The 22,134-nt window shown below is 44.5% G+C and overlaps 1 protein-coding gene across 7 annotated transcripts in view; it reads left to right on the top strand.

The window, feature by feature from the left end:
- Positions 1-21,350, top strand: part of BCAS3 (BCAS3 microtubule associated cell migration factor) — a 1,710,065-nt gene extending 1,688,715 nt beyond the window's left edge. For all 7 annotated transcript variants that reach the window (XM_073573260.1, XM_073573307.1, XM_073573290.1 and 4 more), the window contains one exon: positions 18,921-21,350. In XM_073573260.1, coding sequence (XP_073429361.1) covers positions 18,921-19,069 — 149 coding nt within the window. In that variant the 3' untranslated portion in view covers positions 19,070-21,350. The remainder of the gene's footprint in view (positions 1-18,920) is intronic.
- The last annotated feature ends 784 nt before the right edge of the window (positions 21,351-22,134 follow it).

Raw genomic sequence — 22,134 nt, 5'->3', positions numbered from 1 at the left:
GGGACTCTACTCCCTTTTGAGCCATTATCCCCTTTAGGGCCACCACCCCTTTTGGGACTCTGTCCCCTTTTGGGCAACTACCCCCTTTTGGGATACTGCCCCTTTTGAGACTCTGCCCCCTTTTGCGCTACTTTCCGTGGACATCCCACCAGCTCTTGTGGATGCCCATGGATCACAGAGTGATCACTGTAAGTCACTTCACACATAGCTGCTTCACCTCCCATGGCTGTCGCTGAACCTCCTAGAACGCCTTGTCAGAGCCATGCCGCTGCATACCGATCCACAAAGGGCATTTTGCACAGCTCATGCTGTGGTCGCTCTTGGTCCTGGCCCGCTCCTCCGAGCCACAGCAAACCTGGGTTGAGTGCGTTGATAACCTTTGTAATCCCACTGAGTTATAGCCAGAACAATTAATCTTTGTGGCCCCGCCGAGCCACAGCCAGATGCTTGCTCCCGCGTGTGCTGTTGCAGCTGTATCATTGCCCCTGGCAACCAGGCTGCACTGCTGCAGAATACAGAACTGCCCACCTCATCCGTTGCCCCCACCAATCAAGCTTGTAGACCTCATCCATTGCCCCTAGCAACAAGGCTACAAGAGTGTCTGCAGCATTCTCCACCACATGTGATGCAGCGATCACTAAGTCAGTTGGGGTACACTCATTTGACAGCAATATTTAAACAAACAGCAACTATTTCTTCATTAACATACGTCCATTCCTGGTTTATTACATCACCATAAACCACGATAGGCCATGTGAATATCACAGAACCGACATACAGTCCATTCTCTTTAGCGGATACATGCGCACACTTTACAGTCACATATCTGACATATTAGTCCATTTCATTTGCGGTTACATTCACACAGTTAAATACCTGACACCAGTCAGCTCACAATTCCCCAGACTGGCTTCATATTGGTCCTGTCAGTAGTCCAGACCCTCAGTAGCTTCCTGGACTTTCAGGAGCTCCAGCCAGCTCTAGTCTCCAACCCTTTACTAATATACAGGTTTGTTTGACAACAAGACCCAGCAACCTGTCCTGGATTCAGATCGCAGCAGACTTCTGTCTGTGTGATACATACCTGTCTCTCAGTATACCACTAGTTGGTACATCACAGCATTTATAAAAAAAATATATATGCAATTGGTATCACCCAAACTGTAAACATTTATTAACCCACATGATAAAAGCTATAAAAAAATAGAAAAATATTCAGGATTGAGAGTCCTCAGTGGTTGATACCTTTTAATGGCTAACTGAAAAGATGGTAATACATTGCAAGCTTTCGAGACTACTCAGGTCTCTTCATCAGGCTAGACTAATACAAAATCTGAAGTCACATATTTATGCACAATACAGCCTAGAAAAAATGCAATAGATAAGACAAGTGACGTGAAGCAGAACTATCAATATGGGAGAGGGAGAAACATAAATATAAACATTGGACCAGTTCATAGATAAGGAGTCTGGATGTTTTATGGTCCTCTGATTGGGGTCTAGTTCTGTGTTGCCCCGCAAGGTTTTAAAAGGAAATTCCTTAATTGATGTAAAAAGACATAAATCCATGCGACACATTCATTCCAGCACTGAGAGTGTCAAAGTTCGTCATAAATTTGTACTCCCAAACTCGTCTCTCTCTCTGAGATGTGAAGTTACCTTTCAATACCAGTAATTTCATATCCATGCTGCTGTGATCAGGGATACAGAAAAATAAAAAAATATTCACTTTGCCCCAATAAAGAAATAAAATTTATGAAATGCATTGATACTAATGAAAGCAACAAATGGTTACTCAAAAACATGCAAATATACACCTATATTGCTGAAGAAATAAAGAAAAATTCTGACTGTGAGAATGTGATGACTTGAACTTGTTTTTATGATGTCAAATAGAAAACCTGTATTCTTTTGGTACTGCCATAAACATACTGATGCACATATAAAGTAGACTTGACATTTATACAGCATACTGAACATTGTGAGAATCATGTGGGAATAGTGGATGAGGGCAGGTATATCTCGCCCAGATTCCTTTCCTATGTGGCCTAGTCTGGTCAGAATCGCACCTGCTTACTAATGGATAATGGGAGGTGGATATAAAAGGATGCCAGGTGGTTGTGTGAGTGTCTCAGCCTGGGAACACAGAGAGCCTGTCTGTGTGAGAGACACACGTGAGTGGAAGCAGTGCCCACTGCAACTGTGGTTTGGCTGGACGGGAGAAGCCTGCCAGTTGGTAGTTAGGTTGTCCATTGTTTAGTTAGTGCCGGACAGGCAAGGATTTGTTTTATGTTTTATTTCCTTTTGCATTGCTTTCACCGTTAATAAACCTGACCCAGGGTCAGTTACACCCGAATCCCAGCTCTGCGCCTGAGTTTCATGCTGAATGCACGTGACCTTTGACCCCAGCAAAGGCGATCCCGGAGTGTTTTATCACATTGTGGTGGAGAACGCGGGCATCACGTTGCAAGCATGAGCATGGAGGACGTGGTGAAAGCGCTGGTACAGTCCACCGCCGTCCAGCAAGAAGCTAATCGGGTGATGATGGCCCAGCTGAAGGAGTTGGTGGACATGACAGTTACCGATCGTTCGCTTCTCCAGCAGGTGGCGCAGCGCTTGGCAAGCTTACCTGAGGTTAACCTGGAAGCCGAGTCGAGAGTGATTCACGTGAGTCGGTACTGGCAGAAGATGACGACAGAAGATGACGTCGAGGCATACCTGACTACGTTTGAACGGATGGCGTTGCGAGAAAAATGGCCGAAGGCAAGATGGGCCGGCCTGATTGCCCCGTTTCTTTCTGGTGAGGCCCAAAAGGCTTATTATGACTTAGAGCCTGAAGCTGCGCAGGACTTTGACAAACTGAAAGCCGAGATCTTGGCCCGGCTGGGAGTGACGACCGCTGTCCGTGCACAGAGAGTGCATCAATGGACTTATCAGCCGGATAAACCACCGCGGTCACAGATGTTCGACCTGATCCACGTGACGAAGAAGTGGCTACAACCCGAGGTGCTGACAGCGCCAGAGATAATCCAGAGAGTCGTCATGGACAAGTACCTGAGAGCTCTAACGCCAGCCCTGAGGAAGTGGGTAAGCCATGGAAATCCAACGACGGCAGATCAACTGGTGGATCTGGTTGAACGTTACTCCGTGGCGGAAGGACTCCGAGACGACGCTACCCCACCTCGTTCTTCATCATCTCCACGTGGAACCGGTAAGACTGTTCCAGGGAGTAGGGGAGATGGAAAAATCCCTAAGACAGTGGGGGAGGAAAATGGGACTGCCCGCACTGCGAGGCCGAGAGTAACGAACTATGGTCTAAGCAAGGGGCCCGTTAGGTGTTTCCGCTGCCAAGAGATGGGACATATTGCTGCGAACTGTCCGGTCACTACTGAACCCATGCAGTGCGACGTCACAGACTCTAAAAACCGCATCTCTATGGTTGCACGGGTAGTGAGTGTGAATGCCGGTCAATATGATGTGGAAAAACACTTGTGTGATTTAACTGTTGATGGCAAAAATGTGGTGGCATTGTTAGACTCGGGAAGTGTGGTGACTCTGGTGAAGGCCAGTCTGGTGTCAGCCCCGACTGGACCATCAGACAAATTTTCTGTAACGTGTGTGCATGGAGACACCTGTTCGTACCTCACCACGGTCATATGCATTACAACTTCCTATGGGTCTGTGCAACATAAAGTGGGACTCGTCCCGGCGTTATTGCATGATGTTATCCTGGGCCGGGATTTTCCCCACTTCTGGCAATTGTGGGAGAATCAGTTGATGCCTTCGGGTAATAGTGTACATGATTCTTCTCCCAGGGCGCGTGTGGGTCCCGAACCCCAGGAAGAGGTCTCCCCGGAAGACTCGGGGGAAGAGTCTGCGGGAAATTACCTGCAGTTCCCGTTTTCAGTCATGGCGGGTGATACGGAGGAGACCGGGGAAGAGGAGGAGGCTGACAGCCGTCCACCTCCCCGTTTGCCGGATTTAGAAGTTCAGAAAGATGACTTCCAAAGCGAGCAAATAAAGGATCCTACCCTTTCTCAGGCTAGGACAAATGTAAAAGTGATAAATGGGGTACCCGTAGAACCTGGCTCTAGGCTGGCATATCCTTACATGGTTCTGGAGAATGATTTACTCTATCAGATAGAGAAAAAGGGGGAAGATACGGTGCAACTATTAGTCGTGCCAAAACCCTACCGGCGGCAGGTGCTGGACCTGGCCCACGAACATGTGATGGGAGGTCACCTGGGAGTCCAGAAAACCACCGAAAGGATATTACACTGTTTTGTTTGGCCAGGCATGCATCATGATATCCGTGTATATTGTGAGTCTTGTCCTGACTGCCAAGCCTCTGCACCTAAGCCCCGGTTCTGTAGCCCTTTGGTACCCCTACCTATTATTGAAGTCCCGTTTGAGAGGATTGGGATGGATTTAGTTGGGCCCCTTCCACGGTCTGCACGTGGACACCAACATATCCTGGTCATCTTGGATTATGCCACTCGTTACCCGGAGGCCATCCCTTTGCGTAACACGGCCACCAAGACGATTGCCAAGGATCTGGTGCATGTGTTTAGTCGGGTCGGTATACCAAAACAGATACTCACCGACCAGGGGACCCCCTTTATGTCCAGGGTAATGAAGGAGCTCTGCCGATTGTTACAAATCGAACCGTTACGCACATCCGTGTATCACCCTCAAACAGACGGGTTGGTCGAACGGTTCAATAAAACTCTGAAGCAGTTGCTGAGAAAGGTGATAGACAAGGATGGGAAGAACTGGGACTATTTACTTCCGTATTTGCTTTTTGCCATCAGGGAAGTACCCCAGTCTTCCACGGGATTCTCGCCTTTCGAGTTATTGTACGCCCGACGTCCTCGCGGACTGTTAGACGTTGCAAAAGAAACCTGGGAGGGTCAGGTCACTCCGTTTAAAACAGTGATAGATCACGTCACACAAATGCAGGACCGTATTGCGGCTGTTATGCCTATCGTCAAAGAACACATGATACAGGCTCAAGGAGCCCAAAAAAGAATCTATGATAGGGGCGCCAAGATCCATACGTTTGCACCCGGAGATAGGGTGTTGATCCTGGTCCCCACGGTGGACAGTAAGTTCCTGGCAAAGTGGCAGGGCCCTTTTGAGATCAAGGAAAGAGTTGGTGAAGTAAACTACAAAGTATACCAGGCAGGTAAACGGAAACCTGAACAGATTTATCATGTAAATCTGATAAAGCCCTGGAAGGATCGGTCTGCCTTGTCAGCGGAGCTGGCCCGTCCTGTTTGCTCGCATACCGTACCGGAGGTACGGGTTGCAGAGAGTCTCTCGGAGCGGCAAAAGACTGAGGTCAGGCAGTTTCTACTTCACAACCAAAAGTTTTTCTCAGAAAAACCCGGGCAGACTACGCTAATGAAACATGACATCGTAACGGAACCTGGTGTCACTTTTCACGTGAAACCCTACAGAATTCCGGAAGCACGCCGTGAAGCCATTTCCCGAGAAGTGAAGGCAATGTTAGAGCTAGGTGTCATTGAGGAATCGCACAGTGCTTGGTCCAGCCCGATTGTGCTAATTCCTAAACCGGACGGCACCATCCGGTTCTGCAATGACTTCAGGAAACTGAATGCGGTCTCAAAATTTGATGCCTACCCCATGCCCCGGGTCGACGAGTTAATAGATCGGTTAGGAAAAGCCCGGTATATTACGACCCTAGACCTAACAAAGGGGTATTGGCAGATCCCTCTGGTGGAGGCTGCCAGAGAAAAGACAGCATTTGCTACCCCAGAAGGTCTGTTTCAGTATGTGTATATGCCGTTTGGACTGCACGGGGCACCGGCGACCTTCCAGAGACTGATGGATCGAGTCTTGAGGCCACATAGGCAGTATGCTTCGGCCTATTTGGATGACATTGTCATTTACAGCTTGGACTGGGAGACTCATCTCCAGAAAGTACAAACTGTGATTGACGACCTGTGGGAGGCAGGTCTAACCGCGAACCCCAAGAAATGTCACATCGGGCTAGAAGAAGCCCGGTATTTGGGGTATGTAATTGGGAGGGGTGTTGTTAATCCCCAGGTTGATAAGATTCAGGCGGTTCAGGACTGGCCGCAACCTGTCAACAAGAAGCAGGTGCAAGCTTTCCTGGGGATCGCCGGCTATTATCGCCGGTTCATACCCAATTTTGCAGCCATCGCTACCCCCCTGACGGATCTTACAAAAGGGAAAGACTCCGTCATGATTAAATGGAGTTTAGCGGCTGAAGAAGCCTTCCATAGCCTAAAACAGGCACTTTGCTCTCAGCCCGTACTGGTGACTCCGGACTTCCGCAGTGAGTTTGTGGTACAAACGGATGCCTCTGATACCGGTATCGGGGCCGTACTCTCACAAGTGAGGGACGGAGTGGAACACCCAGTCCTCTATCTCAGCAGGAAGCTGAATAAACACGAGCAAAGGTATGCAGTCGTAGAAAAAGTGCCTCGCCATTAAGTGGGCTCTAGAGGCCCTCAAATATTACCTGGTGGGCCGAAAGTTCAGGCTGATCACTGACCATGCCCCTCTCAAGTGGATGCACTTGAACAAGGAACGGAATAGCCGGGTGACCCGGTGGTTCCTTGCCCTGCAGGCCTACACTTTTACGGTGGAGCACCGCCCAGGGGTACAGATGGGAAATGCAGATGCCCTGTCCCGAGTGCACTGTTTGGTGGGTGTCATTGCTCGACCGGAGTGGTCTGAGCAGAAGGGGGGGATATGTGAGAATCATGTGGGAATAGTGGATGAGGGCAGGTATATCTCGCCCAGATTCCTTTCCTATGTGGCCTAGTCTGGTCAGTATCGCACCTGCTTACTAATGGATAATGGGAGGTGGATATAAAAGGATGCCAGGTGGTCGTGTGAGAGTCTCAGCCTGGGAACACAGAGAGCCTGTCTGTGTGAGAGACACACGTGAGTGGAAGCAGTGCCCACTGCAACTGTGGTTTGGCTGGACGGGAGAAGTCTGCCAGTTGGTAGTTAGGTTGTCCATTGTTTAGTTAGTGCCGGACAGGCAAGGATTTGTTTTATGTTTTATTTCCTTTTGCATTGCTTTCACCGTTAATAAACCTGACCCAGGGTCAGTTACACCCGAATCCCAGCTCTGCGCCTGAGTTTCATGCTGAATGCACGTGACCTTTGACCCCAGCAAAGGCGATCCCGGAGTGTTTTATCACATTGTGTAAGAATAAACCTCAAAAAACAATGGATGATTCACATTTTTTTTACATTTCACCCCCAAAATTAAGGAATAAATGTTTTTCAAAGTATTATTTGCACCCCAAAATAGAGCTCGTCCTGCAAAACCAAGCTTTATGGAAATATGTAAATTTTACCAATCATTGCGGTTAGTGGGTGCATTGCACATGGGGGTATCTGACTTTATTTCAACCTACATGTATTGCTCTAATTAACATTTTGTACTTTTTGAAGTTATGTAAAAACTACATAATTAGTTGTAAAAATCAAATATTAAAATCTTCATAGTATGGGGGATAATGTTTTGATCCTGGTTCTTTACAGCAGCCTTGCTAATGATAAAGGTTTTTCCAAGACATACCATAAATGTTGATTATGTGAGGTCCCACCACTATCATCAGAACAAGTGCCATGACTCCTGCTCTCCAATGTGAAGTTTCCATATAGAGGTGGCCATGATTGTGAGGTCTTTTTGTAGCTATCTCAATTTCTTTTATATATTTTTCTCAAGAGAGCTGTATGAGGCCATTTTATACGAGTGGTGGAATAGTAACATAGTTATTAAGGTTAAAGGAAGACTTCAAGTCCATCTGGTTCAACCCATATTCTATCCTAACTTGCTCTAAAATGTTGATCCAGAGGAAGGCAAAAAAACCCCATGTGGCAACAAGTAAGCTTCACATTGGGGGAAAAAAGTCCTTCCTGACTCCACATACGGCAATCAGACTAGCTCCCTGGATCAACGCAATATTAAGGAAACTAGTGTATATACCCTGTAATATTATACTTTTCAAGAGAGGCATCCAATTCAGTCCCCTCTTGTAGATTTTTAGGTCTCACTTGAGGGCACGTGTAATTTATATAATATTTTTGGAGGAGGATTACAGAAAGAAACAATTTTGCAATAAACTCTACTGTGCCCTAAATGGTTATGTTGATTTATTTTTTGTTGGCGATTTTTTAAGTTAAACTTTTCATTACATTTTTGAATGTAATTAAAATATTTTTGACATTTTTTCTTTTTAACTTAGAGCATATTGCAGATGTACTATATATGCATTATATGTAATTATAACACAGGCTATTATGTATTCCCCAGCACTGAAGAGATCTGGATGTGTATATATTTGTGGGTGGAAAGAGGTAGAGAAATAAGTAAATATAGTAAGCTGGAAATAGGATGATACAGTTAGTTAGAGGGAATCTTGAAGCTAGATGTGATAGTGTGGAGGGTGTGCTTGACACAAGAATACCAAATGAGGGTAAAGTTGGAACCCTTGTATGTACTTATTCTGCCTATGGACTCAAGGTCTCAATGTGCTTTCAGTGGAGAAGCTTTGACTGTCATCATACTGGTAATGGTGGGCTCTGAATGTCACTACTGTTGGGGGGTGGGCCCGGATGTGGTTCACAATGATCTCTCAGAGTTAGATGTAGCTCTTAAAATAAGAGAAGTTAAGGCCTTACAGTGGAACTAAAGTTTTCGATGGCCTGAAATCTGCTCAAAGGCTGAATGAGACTACACTGCCGGGTTTATTGTACAGTTTTAGCCCGAATGCACATCCCCAACTATTAAGGTGTTAAAATAAGATATTTTTGTGCTTACTAACAAGACATAAGCAAAACTGTAAACCTTAAAATCAAGCTTTGCCTCGCCTTTAATCTTTTGGTGTTTTTTTTCACATTAAGGCTTCTATAAATAGTATGCCATTTGTCTTTTTAACTTCGGCAAGTTTATGTTTTAGTTCTGTGTCTGTACTGTCTCCACACAGAAAACGAGATGGTGAGATTAGGCTTATTGATGAAAAAAAATGGAAATTTATATTATCTTCCATAAAAAAAATGTGTTTTTTTTTCCCCTTAATGCAGCAGACTTTTTTTTGGTGATAACTCAGAACACATTACATAGTGTGAACACTAGCCACATAGCATTCTAGCTTAACCTCTAAGTACAGACGTCTCTTGCCTGAGTTCCTCTTTATGTCCCACATCTAGACATTTGTAAAGTGGAAGTAATAAGCATAGAGACTCCAGTAGTTACCAATCTGCAAATCGCGGGTGTGACGCAGCAACCCACGCCCAACTCTAGTGTCTGCTCACTGCCTTTTATTGGAGCCTGGAGCCAGGAGTCAACAAATGATTACATGATAAGGGCCTATAAAGTGAAATACTTTCCGAAAAATGAGCAGTTCTTATAAAGAGATTTTACCAAGATTAAATATGACCAGGACAAAAGTGTTTATACTCAGGAAATGTTATGTGACGCCATAAAATCTTACAAGTTAGTAGAACAAGAGTGTGTACAAATAACTGGTAGGAAATAGACCCGGGATTGCAGAAAGCACAACGTTCTCACAGACAGCAAATAAGTTCTCTCACTAGTGTCATTAAACTAGAAACAGGTCAACAAAAATGAGAAAAGATAAAAGTGGAGAAGAATAAGAGAAGGAAATAGAATTCAAGGAAGTTATTGCTATTGACAATAGGTGATTTTATTCGGACTCCCATGACAGCACCACGAGAGAGGGGATCCGCCCTATAGGAACAGGAAACCTACAGATACAAAAGGGCGGCACCTCTCCCACGCATCAGTTGGTTTCCTGTTCCTGAGGGGACGGGATCCTACAGAAGATTTGGATCCCAGGCCGGCCAGCCGACACCGGTAGCGAGGGGGTCTCCTACCTCGGCCTGGTTCGGATTTCCTGGAGGACGCCACGGTGGCCCAGGATGGGTGTCACGGCGGTGGCGTGGACAGCAGGGAGCGGCGTCCGGAGGATGTCCGTCTCCAGGAATTTAGCCGCCGCCGGTAAGTATACCCCCCCGGGGATTCCCGGCTCCGGCGGCGCATATGGGTTGGCAGCGCTGTGCAGGGGGCTGCGACCGGGCGCTGCTCCCGGGCGTCCCGCGGGGCTACCGGCGTTTCCGGGGTAGCGGTGACGTCAGGGGGCGGGCGGAGGAGGCGCTTCCGGGTCAGCGCGCCACTGCGCATGCGCGGCGATTCCAAGATGGCGGCGCCCATCGGAAACACTGATGGCGAGAGTTTGGGCGCCAGCTGGGGTAGGGAGCTCCGTTAAGGGGGGGAGGGGCGCGGCATGGATACTGCTGACCGGAGGAGGGGGTATTTAGGCGGGACCCGGGCAGGGTTCCTTGCCTTGGCCACATTACTACATGCAGCAGTGTGCAGCAGCAGCAGCAGCAGTGGTAATGGAAAGCGATCGAGAGCAGCAGCAGCGGCGGCAGAAGCAAGGGCAGCAGCGGCAAACATCACTGCCGCCCCTGGATGACCTTCGGCAGGTCAAACAGAAAAAGAAAGGGTCCCGTGACAGTAATGCGGGACGAAGTGACCAGTCCACTCGTAAAAGCTCCTCCAGGCAGACAGGAGCATCGACCGAAAGAAATCCCCCTCGTTCTCCGGGAAAGAAAGCTACAAGTAAAAATAAGCATAGGGAATGCGCACTCTGTGCATGCCCATTACCGGATGCGTGCCTCAAAAGATTGTGCCCCCCTTGTATTCAGCAGACGGTGGCAGATGAGTCGCCTGCAGTAGCGGCGAGTTTGAGAGACATTGTCAGGGTAGAAATGAGGGAAACCCTAAAGTCCTTGTCTCAGCCGCAAAGTCTAAGGGGCGAGGTCCCGGCGGAATCTGATTCCTCGGTAGAGTGGAGAAAAAGCAGAGACTCCCAGGCTTCATCTCCCTCGTCCTCCTCAGGAGAAGAGGACTCGGGGCGATTTTGTCTGCCTCTTGACCGGGTAGACAAGCTGGTCAAAGCAGTCAGAGGGACAATGGAGGTAGAGGAGCCTAAGCCCCATTTATCCATGCAGGATGTCATGTTCGGTGGGCTGGAACAGAGGAAGCGGAGAGTCTTTCCGTTAAATCAAAAGATACAGGATCTGATCCACAGAGAGTGGAAAAAACCGGACAAAAGAGGGTCGCTACCACCAGCCCTCAAAAGGAGATACCCCTTCGACGATCCGGCAGTAAGTTCTTGGGACAGAGCCCCCAAATTAGACGCTGCCATTGCGAAGGCATCAAAAAAATCCTCGCTCCCCTTTGAGGACATGGGAGCCCTTAAAGATCCCTTAGATAGGAAAGCTGATGCTTTCCTGAAAAACACCTGGGAGATGGCGGCCGGGTCCTTAAGACCAGCAGTGGCTTCAATGTGCACGGCCAGGTCCATGATGGTCTGGTTGGACCAGTTGGAGTCACAACTAAAACAGGGTACATCAAGACAGACAATTCTTGGGGCCCTACCGACCATCCAAGAGGGAGCAGCCTTCCTGGCAGATGCCTCAGCGGATGCAGTGAGAATGGCCGCCAGAGCAGCAGGTCTCTCTAACGCAGCTCGCAGAGCCCTGTGGCTAAAGTGCTGGCAGGGAGACATCCAGTCCAGAGCAAAGCTCTGTGCGATTCCATGTGAGGGCGAATATTTGTTTGGGACTGTCCTAGACGAGCTGCTTGAAAAGGCGGGGGACGACAAGAAAAAATTCCCAAACCTTTCATCAGCGTCCTACCGTCGCCCATTTGGTAGAAGGAGATTTGGCCAGGGGAGAAGGCGCAACTCTTCGCCTGTTAGAGATCGACCCAGATGGGAAGACAGAAGGAGACGAGGTACGGGCTATATGTTTACACGCTCGTCGAGAGATCAAAAGAAACAAAATCAATGACTAGCGGTTCCCGTAGGGGGTAGACTGTCATCCTTCTTCCCGGCATGGTCACAGATTACGAATAGTGACTGGGCGCGTAAGGTAATATCCACCGGGCTTAGGTTGGAGTTTACCCAGATCCCGCGGGACACCTTTAAACTGACCCCCTTAAGATCTTCTCATCTCGAACAAGCGGCTTTAGAAGCGGAAGTCTTGAGCCCATGTCAGAAAAATGTTCTGGTAGAGGTTCCAGAGGCTGAAAGAGGAAGAGGGATTTACTCTCCCCTGTTTCTAATCCAGAAGCCTGATAACACATTCAGAACGATTATAAACCTTCGTTCCCTTAACGAGTATTTGATTAATCATAAATTCAAAATGGAGTCCATTAATACAACAATAAAAATATTGTTTAAAGGTTGTTTTATGGCAGTCATAGATTTGAAAGACGCGTACTATCATGTACCTATCCATACAGACTTCCAGCAGTTCCTGAGGGTGGCAGTTTCAGTAGAGGGCACAGTACGTCATTTTCAGTATAGAGCCCTTCCCTTTGGTCTCTCAGCAGCACCCAGGGTTTTTACAAAGTTAGTGGCCGAAGTTATGGCTCACTTACGGGAGGTGGACGTCTTAATCATTCCATATTTAGACGATTTCTTGATTGTAGGAAAATCGGTGGGTCATTGTAAATCCCAGATAGAAAAAGCTAAATCCAGGTTAGAAAACCTGGGATGGATTTTAAACTACGAGAAATCCCGACTCCAGCCCTTAAAAATACAGAAATTTTTAGGGTTGATACTAAATTCAGACACTCAGCGGTGCCTGCTACCACTAGATAAAATACAAAAGATACAGGAGCAGGTTCTTCGGGCAATGGATAATCCATCTATGACCCTCAGACAGGCCATGTCCCTGTTAGGTTCTCTAACTTCATGCATCCCAGCAGTAAGGTGGGCACAGTTCCATACCAGAACCCTTCAAAACGACGTCTTGATTAATAGCAGGGCCCTTGGAGGCTCCTTACAGGGTCGGATGTGTCTAAGCCCCTCAACTGTTGCATCACTGAGATGGTGGCTTGAGAGCGAGAACCTAGCGTCAGGGGTGCCCTGGATAACACAGATAACCCGTATTATAACCACAGACGCAAGTTCCTTCGGTTGGGGAGCCCATATGGGGGACATAGTGGTACAGGGCCAGTGGGATTCTAATTCTGAAATCTCATCCAACCAGAGAGAACTATTGGCGATAGAGCGGGCAGTCAAGAAACTCATTATCTACCTGCAGGGCCATCATGTGAGGATACACTCGGACAACCAGGTAGCGGTAGCATATGTCAACCACCAAGGTGGAACCCGCTCCAGCGCTCTGATGCAGATAACAGAACGGCTCCTCCAGATAGCAGAGAGAAATTGTCTATCTTTGACCGCGCTCCACATCAGCGGAAAGGACAATGTAAGAGCAGACTTTTTAAGCCGCAAGGCTCTAAGACAAGGAGAATGGGCTTTGAACAAAAAAATTTACCGCCAGATTGTCCGCAGATGGGGCCAGCCAGAGGTAGACCTCTTTGCCACCAGAAAAAACAGAAAAGAAAGATTGTTCTGCTCTCTGAACCCCAGGGAAAATCCCCTGGCGGTGGATGCCCTACTGATAAGATGGGATTTTTCTCTGGCATACGCCTTCCCACCATTGAATCTTCTTCCTCTGGTAGTCAGAAAGATCAGAGAGGATCAGGCAAGAGTCATACTGATTGCCCCCTTTTGGCCCAGGAGGACCTGGTTCGCATGGTTGAGGACCATGTCGGTAGGCGATCCCTGGGTACTGCCGAACCTTCCGGATCTCCTCTACCAGGGGCCAGTCAGCCACCCACAAGTAGCGGGACTTCATTTGACGGCATGGTATTTGAAAGGTCACTATTAAAAAATAGAGGGTTCTCCAAGAACTTAATTGACACCCTCCTAAGAAGCAGAAAATTAACCACCACTAATATCTATGCTAGGACCTGGAAACGCTTCCTGTCCACCTTTCACTTTGACATCAGAGATGGAATTCCCACGAAACATATTCTGGAATTTCTCCAGAAAGGTTTCGAATTGGGTCTCTCCACAAGCACGCTAAAAGTACAAGTTTCAGCCTTAGGGGCCCTGTTTGCAGCTGATATTGCAAAAGATTATTGGGTAGCAAGGTTCATCAAAGCAGCGGCCAGATCGAGACCTATACACAAAGACAGATGCGTACCGTGGGACTTAAACTTAGTCCTTACAGCCATGACAGAAAGTCCGTTTGAACCTTTAGATTCCGCCTCACTAAAGATTATATCCCTTAAAACAGCATTCCTGGTAGCAATAACATCCGCACGTAGGGTGAGCGACATACAGGCACTCTCCAGATTGCCTCCTTACACAGAGTTCTTACAGGATAGAGTGATCCTAAGGCCAGATCCAGCATACCTTCCCAAGGTAGCAACACAATTCCACAGGACACAGGAGATAGTTCTGCCTTCCTTCCTCCCTAACCCAACCAACCCTAAAGAGCAGAAACTCCAGGCGTTAGATATTAGAAGATGCTTACTGACATATTTAGCAGCCACGGGTCCTTGGAAGAAGGAGAACGCATTATTCCTATCCTTCCAAGGTTCCAGGAAAGGATACAGAGTATCAAAACGCACATTAGCAAGGTGGATTAGGGAGGCTATCTCTCTTGCCTACACAGCAGGTGGCGGTCCGGCTCCACAGAACCTGAGGGCACATTCCACTCGGGCCATGGCATCATCCTGGGCGGAGAGATCTGGAGTATCAATTGATCAAATATGTAAGGCGGCCACTTGGTCATCTCCTTCCACCTTTTTTAACCACTATCGGTTAGACATGGGTGCCTCCTCAGACCTCACCTTCGGGCTAAGGGTGCTGCAGGCTGTAGTCCCTCCCTAAGTTAGTTTACATCTCTGTAATTCTCTCGTGGTGCTGTCATGGGAGTCCGAATAAAGTATTAAGTTACGTACCGGTAACGGTATTTTTCGGAAGCCCATGACAGCACCCTTAGTTCCCTCCCTTGTTCACGTATAGGGGTGCACTCCTTTAGAAGATTGTTCATAGAATCACCATATGTGGGAGATGGTATGAAATAATTCGGTTAAATAGGGTAGATAGGTTGTATATATCATATGTTGTGTACTAACCATGGTAGCCTCTCAAGCTCTGTAATCCAACTGATGCATGGGAGAGGTGCCGCCCTTTTGTATCTGTAGGTTTCCTGTTCCTATAGGGCGGATCCCCTCTCTCGTGGTGCTGTCATGGGCTTCCGAAAAATACCGTTACCGGTACGTAACTTAATACTTTTGTTATTATTACCCAATTCACTGTGAAGTTCTTTCTCCAATCAAAGATTAACCCCTTCATGACCTATGACATGTATATATACATCATAGGTCGTGTCCCTGCATTCCATGCGGGCTCCGGCGCTGAGCCTGCATGTTTTCCAGCACATCTACGCTGATTTCATCAGCTAACATGTGCCCCTAACAGCCGTGGGTGGAATCATGATCCACCCACACCTGTTAACATGTTAAGTGTCGCTGTCTTTAACCCCTTTACCCCCAAGGGTGCTTTGCATGACCAGGCCAATTTTTACAATTCTGACCACTGTCTCTTTATGAGGTAATAACTCTGGAACACTTCCATGGATCCCGATGTTTCTGATGTTGTTTTCTCTTGACATATCGTACTTCATGATAGTGGTAAAATTTCTTTGATATGACTTGCATTTATTTGTGAAAAAAACAAATTTGGCAAAAAATTTGAAAATTTCGCAATTTTCCAACTTTTAATTTTTATGCCCTTAAAACAGAGAAATATGTCACACAAAATAGTTAATAAATAACATTTCCCACATGTCTACTTTACATCAGCACCAACTTCGGAACCAAAATTTTATTTGTTAGGAAGTTATAAGGGTTAAAAGTTGACCAGCGATTTCTCATTTTTCCTTTTTTTTTTTTAGGGACCACATCACATTTGAAGTCACTTTGAGGGGTCTATATGATAGAAAATACCCAAAAGTGACATCATTATAAAAACTGCACCCCTGAAGGTGCTGAAAACCACATTCAAGAAATTTATTAACCTTTCAGGTGCTTTACAGGAATTTTTGGAATGATTAAAAAAAATGAACATTTAACTTTTTTTCACAAAAAAATTTAGTTTAGATCCAATTTGTCTTATTTCACCAAGGGTTACAGGAGAAACAGGACCCCAAAAGTTCTTGTACAATTTGTCCTGAGTATGCTGATACCCCATATATGCAGGTAAACCACTATTTGGGCGCATGGCAGAGCTCAGAAGGGAAGGAGCGCCGTTTGACTTTTCAATGCAAAATTGGCTGGAATTGAGATCAGACACCATGTCATGTTTGGAGAGCCCCTGATGTGCCTAAACATTCGAAACCCCTCACATGTGACACCATTTTGGAAACTAGACCCCCAAAGGAACTTATCTAGATATACTGTATGGTGAGCACTTTGAACCCACAATTGCTTCACAGAAGTTTATAATGTAGAGCCATAAAAATAAAAAATCTTATTTTTTTCGCAAAAAAATATCTTGTTGCCCCCATTTTTTTTTCCCCAAGAGTAACAGGAGAAATTGGATCCTAAAAGTTGTTGTGCAATTTGTCCTGAGTATGCTGATACCACATATGTGGGAGTAAACCACTGTTTGAGCGCCTTGAGATCAGATGCATGTCGCATTTGGAGAGCCCCTGATGTGACTAAACAGTGGAAACCCCCAAGTCTAACTCCATCCCTAAACCCAACACATCCCTAACCCTAGTCCCAACCCTAACCATAACCCTAACACACCCCTAACCCGAATCCCAACCCTAACCCTAATTCCTAACCCTAATCTCAACCCTAACCCTAATCCCAACCCTAACCCTAACTTTAGCCCCAACCCTAACCCTAACCTTAGTCCCAACCCTAACCCTAACCTTAGTCCCAACCCTAACCTTAACTTTAGCCCCAACCGTAACCCCAGCCCCAACCCTAACCCTAATGGGAAAATGGAAATAAATAAATTTTTTTATTTTATTATTTTTCCCTCACTAAGGGGGTGAGAAAGGGGGGTTTGATTTACTATTTATAGTGGGTTTTTACAGCGGGTTTTTATGTTTGGCAGCTGTCACACACTAAAAGACACAGAGCTATAGTTTTTCCATATTTTGGCCCACAGAGTAATGTGAAGTCTTGTTTTTTGAGGGAAGAGTTGACATTTTTATTGATACCATTTTTCGAGCACATGACTTTTTTGATCGCTTTTTATTCCAATTTTTGGGAGGCAGAATGAACAAAAACCAGCAATTCATGAATTTCTTTTGGGGGGATGTTTGTACCGTTTTGTGTGTGGTAAAATTGATAAAGCAGCTTTATTCTTTTGGTCAGTAAGATTACAGCGATACCTCTTTTTTTATGTTTTGGCGCTTTTGTACAATAAAAACTATTTTATATAAAAAATAATTATTTTTGCATCACTTCCTTCTGAGAGCTATAACTTTTTTATTTTTTCACTGATGACGCTGTGTGGCAGCTCGTTTTTTGTGAGACAAGATGACATTTTCAGCGGTACTTCATTTATTTATATCCGTCGTTTTGATCGATTGTTATTCCACTTTTTGTTCGGCGGTATGATGATAACGCATTATTTTTTTGGCTTTTGCTTTTTTTAATGGTTTTCACTAAAGGGGTTAACTAGTGGGAGAGTTTTATAGGTTGGGTCATTACGGACGCGGCGATACTAAATATGTGTACTTTTATTGTTTAGATTTTTTTTAAATTCAAATATTGATTTAATGTTAGAATAAATATTAATTTATTTAATATTATTTTTTAAAATATTTTAACAATTATTTTAAAAAATTTTTTTTATTTAATTCTTAGTTTTACGCTTTGTCCCACTATGGGACACTCATTTTGTGCAGGCTGATCGCTTCTATAGCATGCAGATCTGCATGCTATAGAAGCTGTCAGCACTGCAGCTTCTGTGCACTGACCTGACAGACTTTCTGACATGCAAATTTGCATGACAGGGAGTCTCAGGCCTGGAGACCCGGATGTCATCATGACAACATCGGGTCTCCATGGCAGCAATCGGGACCCTGCAACATGCTGTGGGGTCTCCGATCCAAAGGCAGAGGGGCTGTCACAGCTGCCAGCCCCTCTGCTTGCTCTTTGAACGCTGCAATCATGTTTGATCACAGTGTGTCGGGGGTTAAAGTGCCGGGAGTTGTCCGTGACAGCTCCTGGCACTTAGTGCCGGGTGTCAGCTGTGAGAATAAGCTGATGCCCGGCCACCATCAGCCACGCTGCCCCCATGAGCGCGGCTGAGCGATGATGACGTACTATCCCATCCTTGGGGATTAAGTCCCAGGGCACATGGACGGTATAGTGCATCATCTGGCAGAAAGGGGTTAATAATACAGAATTTGATGCCATAAATGGGTGCAATTTTGCAGTGTACTTTTTTTTTTTTTTTACAATTTCTCAACACTCCAGTTTCTTTACCTGTTCTTAATATATATATATATATATATATATATATATATACAGTATATGTGCTTTTATGATCTTGCTTGAAATAATTTTTGCTGTTATTTTCTTTCACTGAGATATCATATTCCTTATACATTTTACATGTGTTATTTTTCATGTGTATTGTGCATACTTTTTATCCTTATACTGTATAGTGATGATCTAATTATTACTGAATGTAAATCGTAAATTATTTAATTAGGTGTTTTTAAGGAATTGTTCAGAATTAGAAAAACATGGCTGCTTTTTTCCAAAAAACAGCACCACTCCTGTCCACAAATCCAACTCGGCTCCATTCACTTCAATGGAATTATGCTGCAATACTGATCACAACTTATGGACCAGGTGGGCCTCTGTTTCTATAAGGAAGCAGCCATGTTTCTCAAACCCAGCTTAAACTTTTACATTTATGTAATTAGTAATCATACAGTATTATTATTAATAGAACGTCTCATAGTTGTATTTTTGTTTTTCATTTCAGAACTTCAGCGAGACGGAAGCATAGAGACCCTAAGTAACAGTTCTGGGTCTACCAGCGGCAGCATACCACGCAACTTTGATGGTTATAGGACAACTCTCCCAAGCAATGAAAATCAACCTTTAAGCCTCTTCCCCTCAGGACTTCTATGAAACATTGTAACAGAACAGAGATTGAAATTTTATTAAAGGGATTGTCCTCTTTTAGAAAATGTTATGCCACATGCTGCAGTTACAAAAAAAAAAACTACTTACAATTCAGGGTCATATACTGGCTCTGTGTAGCTGCCCTGTTATCTGTTGTTTGGCTGCAGTGGTAATGTCATGTGACCCACACTGCAGGCAGTCACTGAATTCAGTAGCTCCGCCCATGCAGAGCTGAGCTCAGTGATGTGCTGCAGCCCTGTTGATATGACTTTACCACTGCAGCCAAACAACAGGAACTGGAGCAGCGGGACAGATACTGCTCTGGACATGGGAAAGGTAAGTAGTAATTGGTTTGTGTTTTTTTTCCTAAAAGAGGACAACCCCTTTAATGTTTTAACTCTACATACTAACTTACTTTCTTTTATCCTCATTTGTATCTATGTCGGAAGTAGTTTAGTTTGGATAGGACTGAATATATTAGAACAGAATGAATTCATCCTTTTGTAGTAGTAGTACATAGACGATCGGAATGTGATTTCTACCTGCATACGAGCAGTGGCAGGATATACACTGGCAATCATGGCATATGTATTTATTTAGAGATATAACTTAATGGGAAATGCACACTCGGACAATATTACTGTAATTTATCATTTAATGTTGATACATACTACTGTGCGAAGAAATCCCTATGAGATAAATACAGCGAGTAAAGCCACTGTATCTCGATTTTAGTATTTTATGGTTGTTAACCAAGGTGAGTGTTTGTGAAATAACTAATATTAGTCCAGGCTAGAAGGTTCTCATTTATTCTAAACCAGGGATAATGTTTGTAACTTTTCCACACACTTTTTCCATTACCTAACACTGATTGTATTAAAGACGTGGATAGTTTGAGCAAATATGTCCTATTATGAAATGAATTCCTGTCCTCCGAACTGTAATGTTCTCTTCCAAGGCAGTGGGTCTGTTATTTTCTCCAAATGGGATAGACAGTTTTAATCTAAGGGGATCAAGTAGTAATAAATGAAATAGGCGCAAGAATGAGGAGAAGACAGCTTGTTCCTCACTGCCACTGGAGACGTGTATCATTGCTATTCTAGTCTTACGATATACTATTGCATGCTTTGAGGTGTCTTACTGTATATCTACTGTATTTCTCTAGCTCTTTTCTAGCCTTCTAGAATTATTTCTCCTATAGCTGATGTGCATTTGACTTGCTTTTTTCTTACCTTTCTTTTACAAAAGAAGAAAACATTATTATTATGTATGAGCACTAGGATTGCTAAAGCATTGTGGCGGTTTAAAGGGGATTGATGACATTATGAAAATGGGACTGTTTTTATTCCCGAAACAGCACCAATCTGGTCAATGAGCTATTTGTGAATTGTATCTCAGCCTCACTGGCTTGACTGCGACTGAGCTGCAGTGCCAAACATGGCCAATGGACAAGAGTGGCGCTGTGACCTATCTTTCTAAGGGTGCAGTCAGGTGGCCTTATGTATCGGACCGAGATTGGACTTACTAGCGTGTATCCCAATCCAAGTGTGACAGCTTCATTTATTTCTATGCAGCCATCACTTTTGGGTCGGGAGAGCCGCCAGTCACTCCGAGCACTGTGGTCCGATCTCTATCCGTCTGACTGCTCCCTAATTCTGAACAATACCTTAAATATACCTTTCTGTTCCCATGCCATTTAGTTGTCATCATTTAACTTTTCCTCTATTTTTTATTCAGTAAGATTAGTTAGAAGTCATGATTGCAAAAAATATAGAAAAAAAGAGACTTTTGTTGTGGGCAAATCATATAAAAATTAATTTCCTTGCTGTAGAAAAAGCCAAGTATATATCTGAAGTCATTTATAGGGATTCCTATGTGTTACAACACACACACTGTTTGGCACAATGGCCTTTATCAACTGGTTCATTGCAGCTGGTAGATTTGATTCCAGAATACCCACAGATCTGAATTAGTTTGGGTAGTTCAGGATAAACTTGGCTTTTCTCAAATAGATCTTTTACATTGGACTGAAAATCATTAATTTCTGTGTGGATCTAAAATCTGTATGAAGCTTTCAAGAACTCTTTTTTGGTGTGATCTGTAGATGTTATGCCTCTTTGCTACAATGGTATGAGTCGATGAATCTTACTACTGTTATGACTAATGAAACCAGTATTTCCATTATCATATCAATTTTAATTAATCTGGAGTTCAAGTTTTACTTAATAATTGGAATAAAATGTATCTGAGAATATGAAATAAAGAAGTAAGGATTTTAATACTGTAACATGCCTGTGTCTACACATTTTCTACCTTCATTTGATGGTTGGTCATATTCATATAATGTTTGTCTTCATAAAAAAAATGAAAATCAAAAGCTACTCTCCTTCACCATTGAAGAAAACTGTATGCCAAGGCAGATGCCCCTGGCTCCTCTTTGTGACTGGCAAAGGAATGATCATAGGCTCTGCCTGGTCATAGACACAACTGCTCTTGAGCTAAATTTCTGCTAAATATACAGTTTATATGTATATCTCTTGTGCTGCATCCTTCTGTATGTAAAGATGAATTTGATGAGCACTTCACATTCAGCGTCCGTGAATTTAACCCCTTCATCCCGAAGCCTGTTTTCACCTTCCTGACCACGCTGAATTTTACAATTCTGACCACTGTGACTTTATGAGGTTATAACTCTGGAACACTTCAATGGATTTCACTGATTCTGACATATTGTACTTCATGATAGTGGTAAAATTTCTTCAATATAACTTGCGATTATTTTTGAAAAAAAAAGGAAATTTGGAGAAATGTATGTATTATATATATATATATATATATATATATATATATATATATACACTCACTGGCCACTTTATTAGGTACACCTGTCCAACTGTGTGTTAAGACTTAATTTCTAATCAGCCAATCACATGGCGGCAACTCAGTGCATTTAGGCATGTAGACATGGTCAAGACAATCTCCTGCAGTTCAAACCGAGCATCAGTATGGGGAAGAAAGGTGATTTGAGTGCCTTTGAACGTGGCATGATTGTTGGTGCCAGAAGGGCTGGT

Source organism: Dendrobates tinctorius, unplaced genomic scaffold (genome assembly GCF_039654945.1).
Source record: "Dendrobates tinctorius isolate UK_male_01 unplaced genomic scaffold, ASM3965494v1 ptg000007l, whole genome shotgun sequence".
NCBI lineage: Eukaryota > Metazoa > Chordata > Amphibia > Anura > Dendrobatidae > Dendrobates > Dendrobates tinctorius.
Note: the sequence above shows the minus strand (reverse complement) of the source record. Positions and strands in the feature narration are given on the sequence as shown.